Here is a 12,986-nt window from a genome sequence, read left to right as displayed (position 1 = left end):
GACAAAAGTCCCAAAAGAAAGAACACTGGGAAACGAATGTGAACTATGTGCATTTTTGTTTTTCTTCCCGGGTTATTTATACCTTCTGAATCCAATTCTCCCTATGCAACAAGAGAACTGTTCGGCTCTGCAAACATATATTGTATCTAGGATATACTGCAACATATCCAACATATAAAGGACTGCTTGCCATAGGGGAGGGGGTGGAGGGAGGGAGGGGAAAAAAATTGGAACAGAAACGAGTGTGAATATAAAGTAATTATTAAATAAAAAATTAAAAAAAGAAAAGAAAGAATTAATCGATCACCTACTGAAAGGGATCCTAAAATCAAAACACCAAGAAATATAGAGGCCAAATGCCAGAACTATCAGATAAAGGAAAATAATCCTGCAAGTGGCTAGATAAAAACAATTCAAATATAGAGGAGCCACAATAAGGATTATGCAGGATTTAGCAGCATCAACATTAAAGGATCAAAGGTTCTGGAATATGATATTCTGAAAGGCTATGGAACTGAAAGAAAAAAAAAAACTTCTTAACAATTACAGCTGTCCAAAAGTAATTTAATAAGTAAATATTAAATTGAATTAAATATTAATTTCCCAGTCACTAGGTATCTTCAAGTAGAGGTTGGACAGCCAATTGTAGAGAGAATTCCAAAGTTTAAAATATCATAAAACTCTGCATACCCTCTGACTCAGAGATGTCACTAATAGGAATATCATTCAAGGTGGTCAAATAGAAAGAATAAAATACTACACACACACACACACACACACACACACACACTGGTTTACAGTTACTTTTTTATATAGTTGAGTTCTCCTTGGTTTTCCATAGGATGTCCTTAAGCCTTCAAAAAGGCAATGTGTCCATGTATTAATTATCTAGCAAGAGAGTACTACATGAGTTATCCACCAAATTGGAACCTCACTTGAGTTACCAATATAGTAAGCTATCACTTTCTTTCAGAAGTGTATTTGTGTGTGTGTGTGTGTGTGTGTGTGTGTGTGTGTGTGTGTGTGAAAGAAACAGAGGGGAGAGACAGAGACAGGAAGACAGAGAGATGGAGAGAGAGAGGGAGATGGAGAGAGAGATGGAGACAGAGAGATAGAGAGACAGAGAGAGAGAGAGAGAGAGAAAGAGAGAGGGAGAGACAGAGACAGAGGAAGACAGAGATGGAGAGAGAGAGGGAGACAGAGAGATGGAGAGACAGAGACAGAGACAGAGGGAGAGACAGACAGAAAGTAGCAGAGAAAGAGAAAGAGGGAAAGAAGTAGAGGTAAAGGTAGAGACAGAGAAAGAGACAGACAAATGGAGACGGAGAGAGAACGCTTTTTCTCCTCCATGGCCTGGTCCAAAGTCAATCTAGGAAATGAAGTAGAATATTGTTTTAAAAAAGATTAAATCTACTATTTGTAATGTGCTAATGAGATCACACTTTGGACAACCCTCTCTCTAATCACAACCTCCCGAATTCACAAGATGTAGGGACTTAGCGTATTGTGGCCACATAGTCTATTGTGCAAAGAATAAAATGGAAAGGAAATATACCAAGTACTCCTCTATGGAAGTATATGTTATCTCCTGGTGACTCTTTCAGACTATGGATATATATATCCTAGGAGCTTTCCTGGCCACACATATCAACAACTAGTGGTAAAAGAAGGAAAGAGGCTGTCTATCTCCTATTTCAAGATTTTGGATTAGGTTCAAGGGAAAGTAGGGAAGACAGTAAGGAAAATCAGTTTCTCTCATTTTACCAGTCAATAGCTATAAATCTTACCTCACATCTCTGGTTATCTCAACTCTCAAGATCAGAACCTCTTCCATAGTATTAATTCCTGGCTGTCTTGCTTTCTGGGCACTGTGGCGTCAATGCATTGATGGTCAAGTTTTCTGTGTTCCTTCATGTGTCCCCAGGGACCAGCTGCTCACCCTAATGACTCCAAGAAATCCAAGTTGGAGGTCAGAAGAAGAAAGAGAGGAAGTCAATCTTGTACACCACAAAGTATACATTCTCATTTCTCCTCTCAGAGGACTTCTCTTTTGCAAGGACGAATTTACTGAGCTCCCCAGTGAAGGGATCCCAGAAGGGCAATAGCCCTTTAATATGCCAGGGTCATCAGAAACTGCTCTGCCAGTCTTCTCTCTCTGTCATTACCCTGTGCCCTGGGGTAAACACTGCAAAGAGAGAAAGAGGGCAAATAGAAGCACAAAAAATCAGGAGGGAAGTGAGTGCCCATTGACTGGGGAGAAGGAAAGAATAACAAAAAATTATAGCCTATGACTATAATGGAATATTATTGTGCCTTAAAAATAATGATTATGAAAACTTCAGAGAAACTTGGTAAGACTTAGATGAACTGATTCAATTTTAAATGAATACAATTTGGAGAACAATTCACATGATGACCACTATAACAAAAAAGATAATAATATTTATTTTATTTTGCCAAAAAGGACATTTACAGACAAAATGAAGAGGTAAAATAGGTATCAAGAATGGTAAATATGAAATAGATTTGGGAAAGCAAAGGAATTAGTAAGGAAAGGAGTTTGGACTACACCATTAAAGGTATTTTCCATGAGACCTGATGCCATTGAGTGGCAGGTTAAATCCACAGAGGAGTTTAACAGACTAATCAGATTTAGCTTTAATAAGGAGAAAAAAGCTATTAAAGAAAAGACACTATGAAGAGGGAATGAGACACTATGAGAGCTTACTCTTGAAAAGGTTTTCAAGCAAAGATCTTCATCATGAGTGCATCTTTTATGAGGGAAATGTACCTTTGGCGGTTTCTCAGGGAAGGAAGGGAAATAAAGCAAAAACAAGGTTGTATATTGAGATGTTGAGATTGCCTTGAAAAAATTAACAAAAGCAGTCTGGGAAAGCCTGAGTTCCCATCATAGGTATCTTAAAAATGCTAATAGGGCAGTATGGCTATATCATGATTGTCTTAATTATGGCAATAAAACAATCTAGGAATTTTAAGTTCCCAGAATGAGTCTTTTTAGCATTTCCTGAAAAGGAGAGAGAATAAGCCGATTTCAAGATTCCCATCATCCTTCACTCTGATTTGCTAGAGAAATCTAAGAAAATAATATTTAAAGACTTTAAAACTCTAATCAATACAGTTAGTTTTTGCCAAGCATTGTGCTAAGTGTTGGAGACACAATTGGAAAAAGTAATACTTTCCTTGCTGTCCAGCAACTCATACTCTGAATTAATCTGTAGGATGGATGGCAAGGCCCAGTGGCCATCAATCTATGAGAATTGGGGTCTTTAGGATATAGAGGTAAGGAGGATAGCAAGGCCAGATGGTCCTCTATCTGAGTTGATCATTTTAATCTCATCCAAGACTTGTGAAAGTGGTCCTGAAAGGTTCTGGGCATCCTGGTGAGGGGAGCATGGAGGAAAGAAAGGGGACAGGGTATGTCTAGTGATAGTAGGTCTTCCCCAAACTCTGTCTTGGATGGATTGTAGGATATCTGGGGCCAAGATAATGGTGGTGGGAAGCAAGGAAGGGGAGAATATTCCCAGTGGGAAGTATGTCTTTCCATCAATTGGCTGTTTTGGATGGATTCTGGGACCAAGGAAGGTGAGGGGAATAAGTGAAGATGTGAGACCCAGGAATAAAGGTACTCCCAAATCTTGATGAGTGCAGAATTAGACATAGATTACCAAAGAATGTCAATATGCAAATTTGTTTTCCCCTCACTTTACTGATTTATTATAAAGCAGGGTTCTTTGGTGGAATGAGAACTGAGGGACTGGGGTGTCATTGGAAAAGCAGGAAGATGACTGGGATGATGTGATGGGAAATGATGGGAGACATGGTGGGTAATCATTTAAAAGGCACAGTTTTGGAGAAAGAGAGAGAGAGAGAGAGAGAGAGAAGAACAGAGGGAGCAAAAGGAGAGGAAGGAAGGAAGAAGAAAGGAAGGAAGGAAGCAAGAGAAAGAAAGGAAAGAAAAGAAGGAAGAACAGAAAAACAAAACAAAACATTTTTTAAAAAATTAAAGAATTGAAGTATAGGTTAGACCAAATGCCCTGTGAGATCCTTTTTGGACTGTGTGACATCATCTTTTTGAACCTCAGTGTTCTTAATTGTAAAATGAATATTGAACTATATCTTCTAGTTCTAAATCTCAGTGATGAGGTGTGAGAAATGAGGGGTGAAAGATCCCCAGGCGGTGGCAGGTTTTTTGAGAAAGAATCCCCAATCCCAAACTGCAGGTGAGATTTTTGGCAAAAAAAAAAAAAGGTTTATTACACTGACAAACAATTTGCAGGGGCTAGTTCCAAAGGAATTTAGCAAAGGTAGGCTTTTAGCAAAGATGGATTTACACTGAGAAACAACTTCCTCAGTGGGTCAAATTCGGAAAGGAATTAGCAAAAGTTTGGGGTTCAGACTCGTTTTTTTATTAGCCTTCTGTGGTTTGAGGCTAAGGAGATTAAGGGCTAATTTTTCAATTCAATAAAGAATGGTGATTGTTTCCCAGACCAAAATGATTAATCAGATCAATTGGGAGTGGGAGATTCGGATGGGAACCAGATAGCTTTCCCAACAGAGATTCAGATGGGTGGGGATCATTTTTAGGAATTTCCCCCAGGCCAGGTGGCCCACCCTCCACAAAGATTAGGGAGACACAGAGTCCTTATTACATCATCGTGATCTTATGATCTTATAGTTAACTTAGCTCTGATTGGTTACAATTTGAGAATAGAATATAACAAATTCCTTAGAGGAAAAGATTGTTTTTCACTTTCCTATGGCAGGTAGGTGGTACAGTGGATGAAACATTGAATCTTGAGTCAGGAAGATGTGAATTCAAATCCAGCTTCAGATACTTAGTAGCTATGTAAATCTGGGCAATCATTTAACCCTTCTTAGCCTCAGTTTCTTCATCTATAAAATAAGGATAACAGTAACTACTTCAGCAGAATTATTGTGAAGATAAAATATTTGCATAATGTTTTGCAAATGCTGTTGTTCAATTTTATTTTAGCAATGATACTGGAATGGCTTGCCATTTCTTTCTCTGGTGTGTCCTGGGCTCTATCTACTGCCCCACTGAGCTATCCTTCTATAAATACTATCATTATTATTTCATATTGGTATTCCCAGGACCTAAGTACTTTGTATGTAGTCGGCACTTAATAAATGCTGATCAAATTGAATTGAGAATTATCATGACTTTCTGTACTGATAGGCACTGATAATTTTTATTTATTTTTCCTGTTCAAAGCTCTGGTCCTTCCACTGGATCTAGGGAATCCATAAGCATTATGCCATCTTACTACTGAGGCTGTCCATTCAGAATCATCAACTGATCATCATGCTCATCATCATATTAATAATAATAATAGCTCACAGCACTTTTCTGTTTACAAAGTGTCTTTCTGGCACTTGTGGAGAGGTATCATTATTCTCATTTGGGGATGGGAAAACCATTACCCAATATCACATAATCAGTAAACTGAGCAGCTCAAACTCAGACCCGGAGTTGGCACTTCCAGGCAGAGAATGAGACCTGAAGAAAGGCTGAAAGGAAACAGGGTGGCCAAAAGGAGAAAGGAGGACTAGGAGGAAAGAGATCTGAGCTGAAAACTGGAAGTAGGAAGGACTCTCTACTTACCTTGGAAGTCCTGGGTTTGAAGGCACTGGGGCCAAAAAGAAATTCTTGGGATTGGTGGGAAGAGGATGGAGCCAAGATAATGGAAACTAGACAGGACTTTGCCTGAGCCTTTCCTGGCTTCCCTCAGAACCAATACTAGATCAGGCTTCTGGATGGATTTTGGAGTGACAGAACTCACAAATATTTGTAATGTAACAAATTTCCAGCATAAGATATCTTGGAAGATTTCTCAGTTGGTCAGAAGGGGTTGCAGCCCAGGGATGCCCAGGAAAGTTTCTTTCCCTCCAGTTCTTCAACTCAAAAGACTCTCTTGAAAGAATTCAAAAAGGATCTTAAAAGAGAGTTAGAGAAGAAAAATGGGGAAAAGAAATGAGAGCTTTACAGGAGAATTTGAAAAAGAAAACGTAATTTGTCTGAAGAAAACAGCTCATTAAAAAATACAGTTGGTGAAAAAAAATACAATTGGTGAAATGGAAAAAAAAAATATATATATATATATAGAAGAAAAACACTTCTTAAAAATAGATTTGGTGAAATGGAAAAAGAAAGCAACTCCTTAAAAAATAGAATTGGTGAATTGGGGGGAAAAAATCCAATGACCAAAACAACTCATTTAAAAGTTCAATTGGCCAGAAGCAAAAAAAATCTAACTGAAGAAAATAATTCACTAAAAATTAGAATTGAACAAATGGAAGTAAATGATTCAATGAGACATCAAGAATAAGTCAAACAAAATCAAAAAGAAAAAATAGAAGAAAATGTAAAATGCCTCATTGAAAAAACAACTGACCTGGAAAATAAATCCAGAGGAATGGTGGGGGGTGGAAGAAAGGAGGGAAAAAGGATACTGGAAGCTGAGGCATTAAAGTACAAGAAAAAGGATCTTGCTGGAATGTGCTAGGACCTTGACCCAGGCAGGATCACTGGAGAAAAACGACCTTCATAGGCAGTCAACCTTGGGTCCAGGTTAGTGTCCCTGCATCTAGGCTTCCAGAAACTGTAGATGCCATTGGCCCTAAAACCCTCTGTCTCCTGCCCTCCATGCCCTGCAAAAAGAAATCCAGGTAAATCCAGGAAATCCAGCACAAAAGGCACTCAGCACAGAGTGTCTTGATGCCCAGGATCTCTCCACTTTTGCCCCAGTCTGAACCTACTGTATGGGTTCATTTATTCAGGCTGAAAAAAATAGAGCATTTGTGCTCTGCTTTGGGGAGGCTGAAAACTTTAGGACATGGATGGCAAATGACACGCAGGGTGAGAACTGAGGCTAGGAGAAACTGACAGACAGGGAGACATAAAGGATGGATTTCATTTTTACCTTTTTGTCCCCAGAGATTTTCATGATGCAAGACACATAGCAGGTGTTTAAAAAGTGTTTGCTGAATGGAAGGAGAGGGAAGAAGGTTATTCAACTCTGGGGTAAAGAGTTGGCCAGACCCTGGGAAAGAGAGTCTCAAGTAGAGATGGCAGAAGTCTTAACTCATGGTATTGTACTTGCTGATCCACCAGCTCATATCATGATGGTGACTAGGAGTTCATCATTTTGTACACCAAGTATTTTCAAGACCTTGAAATCTTTTTTTTTTTAAATTATAGCTTTTTATTTTGAAAATACAAGTAAAGATAGTTTTCAACATTCACCCTTGCAAAAACCTGTGTTCTAAATTTTTCTCCCTCCCTTTTCCCCACCCCTCTCCCTTAGACAACAAGCAGTTCAATATATGTTAAACATGCAGTTCTTCTATACATATTTCCACATTTCTTATGCTGCACAAGAAAAATCATATCAAAAAAAAAGAAAAAATGAGAAAGAAAAAAAGCATGCAAACAACAACAAAAAAGGTGCAAATTCTATATTGTGATCCACATTCAGTCCCTTGAGTCTTCTTTCTGGATGGAGATGACTCCATCACAAGTCCATTGGAATTGTCCTGAATCACCTCATTGTGGAAAAGAGCCATGCTCATCAGAGATCTCAAATAATCTTGTTGCCACTGTATACAATGATCTCCTGGTTCTACTTCATTTAGCATCAGTTCATGTAAGTCTCTCCAGGCCTTTTTGAAATCATCCTGCTGGTCATTTCTTACAGAACAATAATATTCCATAACATTCATATACCACAATTTACCCAGCCATTCTCCAATTGATGAGCATCCACTCATTTTCCAGTTTCTGGCCACTACAAACAGGGCTGCCACAAACATTTTGGCACATATGAGTCCTTTCCCCCTTTTTATGATCTCTTTGGGGTATAAGCTCAGTAGAGACACTGATGGATCAGACGGTATGCACAGATGGACCTTGCAATCTTTTTGCTGAGGCAATGGGAGTTAAGTGACTCGCCCAGGGTCTCACAGCTAGGAAGTGTTAAGTGTCTGAGGCCAGGTTTAAACTCAGGTCCTCCTGACTTCAGGGCTGGTGCTCTGTCCGCTGCATCACCTAGCTGTACCCCTTACAATCTTAAGACAGACAAAAGGCTATCTCGGGTTCCCTCTCCAGATCCGACTTCCCCTATGCACCTCCTCTAATGACCCCTTCTGGATAATGTCTCTTGCTAATGTATTGATACTGAGCTAAGTAAGAGGGAAACAACCCTGATATGAGTTTGGGGGGGCGGTAAGATAGAGCTTGGGACTGAGAGGAATCCCATGACACGGATGGCCCTCTGCCTGCCTATAGATCCACCTAAGCAGTACCTCCCTGAATCAGTCTAGTCCGGCCCCTACAGTGGGAGGGTTCTCAACTCACCCAGGTTGCTGACTCTTAGATTTCCCTCAGAGTCCAGGGTTCAGGCAGTGGATTTAACAAGTGGGTGCCTGACATCCAGGGCCCCATGTCCAGGTGGGAGGCATGGGCTTTGAGGAGATCCTGAAGGAGGTGGGTGGCTTTGGTCGCTTCCAGATTCGAAATGTGATGCTGTTGGCCCTGCCCCGGCTCCTGCTTCCTCTGAACTTCCTCTTGCCGATTTTCATAGCCGCAGTGCCCACTCACCATTGTGCCCTGCCGGCCCAAGAGCCTCTCAACAACCTTACCCTAGAGACGGCTTGGCTGGAAGCCTACTTGCCCCGGGAGCTTGATGGCAGCTTCAGCTCCTGCTACCGATATCTCTACCCACACCCACTCTCCAACACTAGCCAGGTGGAAAGGGAGGATCAAATTGTGCCATGTCCTGAAGGCTGGACTTATGACCAATCACAGTTTTACTCTACTATTGCCACTGAGGTAAGGCTCACGTTCTCCTGTTACGTTTGTTGGATCTTACCCAAGACAAAAGGCTGAGGAGAATTTCTTAGAATGCAGGATCTCTAGGGTCCCTCTAATTCTCAGAATCTAAGGATACTGGAGAAGGGGAAAAGGGGAAGAGTGACTCACGCTGAGCCAAATGTGTAGGGACTTTAAGAATGAAAGAGATAGCCCTTCTCCTACTTACATATTGCCGGGATAGAGGCAAGAGACCATTTGATCCAAAGCGGGAAAGGACCTTGAGAAAATACAGCCCTTCATTTTACAAAGTTACTGAGCTCCAGAGAAGTTAACTAATGACCAAGGTCGGATAGCTAGTAAGTAGCAAAGCCAAGATTTGAACCTGGGATTTCTGGACCCTTTGATTCTAGTTCATTCCACTACCATAGGCAGTACAAGAAGAGGGAAAGATGGAAGTAACTGAACATATAGGAAATGCTCTTGAGTGTGTGAGCAAGAGGATAGTGGAATAGAAAAAAATAAGACCACAGGGATAAAGGACTTGAAGTCTAGTCACAGCTCTGCCCTTTGTGTGATTTTTGGATGAATCATTTACCCTTTCTGAACCTCAGTTTCCCTCATCTGTCAAAGAAGGTCCCACCAAGGACTTCACCAGCTCTGAAAATTTTTTTTGGTTTGTTTTAGTGGTCCCAGCCCCTAACCCACTTCTTTACATAAAATAGTAGAATAATAAATGTTTGTCGACTATCAAATCAAGAACAGTGAAATAGACTATCCCCATCCCTTGGTCTAGGATGAAAGCAGGTGGAGTATATGACCTTGGTGGGAAATATCAGGAAAAAAAGTTGGTTTGGACCGTGTCACTCTGCCTCTTTGTAATACAGAGGGAAGAGGAGGGGAGAGAAGTGATGGATGATGGACTCTGGAGAGTGGGGGCTTCAGGGAGGCTGTATTCTTCATGGATGCCAGCATAGGCTATTAGGGCAGTGGCCAAGGCAGACAGCAGGCAAGGAGGCGGGATGCCTAGCTCTCTCCTTTACAACTCTTACCCCAATCTAGTGGGACCTAGTGTGCGAGTGGAAAGGACTGAATCGTGCCATATCCACCTTCTTCTTCATCGGTGTGCTCGTGGGGGCTGTGATCTTTGGATACTTGTCTGACAGGTACAGGGGTGCAGAGGGCATGGGGTGAACAAGAGAACCAAGGAAGTAAATTGGGCTGTACCGCCCAAAATGCCCCTTCAGTGTCCACCTAGGTCCTGGGTGCCATGCTCTGATCTTTTTCTGTCTAGGATGGGCCCTCCCACTGCCCCCCACGCCAGTGTAACCCCACGGCCTGGGACACACCCCTCCATCCCCTGGCTAGAAGTATTTTGGGACATTTCCCGGCCAGAAGTCTCCATTCCCGGGGGAGGGAGCGCTGCCTTCCTGAGTTCTTAGAAGGTCTGATCTTGACTCTGCTCCAGGTTTGGGAGACGCCCACTACTCTTGGTAGCCTACATGAGCACGCTAGCCCTGGGCCTGGTCTCCACCATTTCTGTCAGCTACGTCATGTTCGTCATCACCCGCAGCCTCACAGGGGTTGCCCTGGCAGGCTTCACTATAATTGTCTTGCCCCTAGGTAAGAGCCTCCCTGGGCGTGGAGGGCTCCATGGTATAGGGAGGGGAGGGATGGAACGAGAGGGAGTGTATTCCCCGCCCTGGTGGGCACAGGAAGAAATACAAAAGTGGGGAGGGTCTGGTTGGATGACTGGGTCATAGCCTGGGGTCCTAGTGGAACCAGGACTTCTATAAGGATTGGACAGTTCTTAGGGAGGGAGAGGATCAGGTCTTCCGGAAGAGGTGAAATAAAGACAAATTCAGATCTTCCATCTGTATTTCTTTGTCTCTTTTTTTCTATTTCCTCTCTCTCTCTGTCTCTCTGTCTCTCTCTCACTCCCTCTGTCTCTGTCTCTCTCACTCTTTCTTTCTCTCTCTCTCTCTCTTTCTCACTCTCTCTCTCTGTCTCTGTCTTTCTTTCTTCATTCTCTCTTTTCTCTCTCTCTCTCACTCCCTCTGTCTCTCTGTCTCTGTCTTTCTTTCTCATTCTCTCTCTTTCTCTCTCTCTCTCACTCCCTCTGTCTCTGTCTCTGTCTCTCTCTCTGTCTCTCACTCTCTCTCTCTCTGTCTCTTTCTCACTCTCTCTCTCACTCTCTGTCTCTCACTCTCTCTCTCTGTCTCTCTCTCACTCTCTCTCTCACTCTCTGTCTCTCTCTCTCTCTCACTCTTCTCTCTCTGTCTCTGTCTCTCTCTCACTCTGTCACCCTCTCTCTCTCTCATTCTCTTTCTCTCTCTCTCTCTCTCACTCTCTGTCTCTGTCTCTCTGTCTGACTCTGTCTCTGTCTCTTTCTGTCTCTCTCTCTCTCTCTCTGTCTTTCTCTCTCTGAGACTCTGTCTCTCCCTCCCTCTATGTGTCTCTCTTTCTCTCTTCCCCTTGCCCTGCCCACCTTCCTGGAACCCAGAATTAGAGTGGCTAGATGTTGAACATCGCACTATGGCTGGTGTCCTTGGCAGCACCTTTTGGTCTGGGGGGGTGATGCTGCTGGCTTTGGTTGGCTACCTGATTCGAGACTGGCGATGGCTGGTGCTGGCTGTGACCCTGCCCTGTGCCCTGGGCATCATCAGTCTCTGGTGAGATGAGTGGGTGACCATGGGGCACGGAGAGCAGAGGAAGTGGGGGGAAGGAAGACTCAACAGCCCCCTGCATTCCAAAACAGAACATTGTTGGTGATCCAGTGGGTGGTTTGAATCAAACCTCCATTCCCTTGTTGGATGGTACCTTTACCTTTTGGCATTGAAAGTGGGTTTCCATAGATACTTGGCATTCAATCCCATCCTTATGTAAGGCTGAGGTCCAGGATCAGTTTGGTTTGAGGTACTCGGTTCCTCCCCGCTTCCCCATCCCTCCTGCCTGCCCCACTCACTATCCCAGGCTTCTCTCTGGCTGGAGGGCTCCACCCTCTGCCTCCTGCCCTCCAGGTGGGTGCCTGAGTCTGCCCGATGGCTTATGACCCAGAATCGGATTAAGGAAGCCGAATTTTACCTCCACCGATGTGCAGTGCTCAATGGCCGGCCCCAAGCTAGGGAAAAACTAAGTACTGAGGTAAGGTGGAGTTGGGGGGACAGAATTGTCACTATCTTCGAACATACCCTTTGGCCCTTTAGGAACAGAAGAAAAAATGCTAAATGTGACATAGGTTTAGAAGAATTGAACGTGTTTAACCTATATTGGATTGCTTGCTGTCTAGGGAGGGGGTAGGGGAAAGGGAGGGAAAAAATTTGAAACGCAAGGGTGAATGTTGAAAACTATCTTTGCATGTATTTTGAAAATAAAAAAGCTATTATCAAGAAATAGGAGGAAAGTCCAATAGACTTGGGGAACAGGGATGTAAGCACCAGATTCCCCTATGACTACCACTGACTATAACACCACATCTCCCGTTCCCCCCCCCCCCCCACATACATAGACACACAGGTGAGTAATGGAAAGAGAAGCAACCTGGGAATTAGGACATGTGGGTTCTAGTTCCAGATGAGTAATCTAACAGTTTTCTTGGCAATGATATTAGAATAGTTTGTTATTTCCTTCTCTGACTCATTTTACAGATGAGGAAACTGAGGCAAATAGAGTTAAGTGACTTGCCCAGGGTCACACAGCTAGTAGGTATCTGAGGCTGAATTTGAACTCAGATCTTCCTGAAGCCTGACTATTGACCTAACTGTCCCCCTGCTGTCTACTATTTGGAAGCATGATCTTGCCAAAATCATTTTCCTTTCCTAGAAAAAGGAGTTTCACATTTTTTTCTTTTTGATCTGATTTTTCTTGTGTAGCATGATAATTGTGGAAATATGTATAGAAGAACTGCATATGTTTAACATATATTGAATTATTTGCTCTCTAGGAGAGAGTAGGGGAAGGAAATTTATCTATGCATATATATATTTTTATTGAAGATTTTTATTTTCAAAACATATGCATGGATAATTTTTCAACATTGACCTTTGCAAAATCTTATGTTCCAATTTCCTCCCCCTTCTCCTCATCTCCTTAGACGGCAAGTAATCCAATATATGTTAAACATGATAAAAATACATGA

General features: G+C 42.3%; 1 protein-coding gene across 1 annotated transcript; it reads left to right on the top strand.

Moving 5' to 3' along the window:
• Window positions 1–8,396: 8,396 nt before the first annotated feature.
• On the top strand, window positions 8,397–12,120 carry LOC127543333 (solute carrier family 22 member 7-like; the record flags this gene model as incomplete). The annotated part of the gene is made up of 5 exons (XM_051969376.1): window positions 8,397–8,869; window positions 9,911–10,014; window positions 10,317–10,471; window positions 11,352–11,520; window positions 11,869–12,120. Coding segments are annotated over exons 1-5 (1,052 nt in total), but the record flags the coding sequence as incomplete, so codon positions are not given.
• Window positions 12,121–12,986: the final 866 nt, after the last annotated feature.

Source organism: Antechinus flavipes, unplaced genomic scaffold (assembly GCF_016432865.1).
Source record: "Antechinus flavipes isolate AdamAnt ecotype Samford, QLD, Australia unplaced genomic scaffold, AdamAnt_v2 unplaced_scaffold29, whole genome shotgun sequence".
In the NCBI taxonomy this organism is placed as follows: domain Eukaryota; kingdom Metazoa; phylum Chordata; class Mammalia; order Dasyuromorphia; family Dasyuridae; genus Antechinus; species Antechinus flavipes.
The sequence above is the reverse complement of the archived record's forward strand: the minus strand, read 5'-3'. Positions and strand labels throughout refer to the sequence as shown.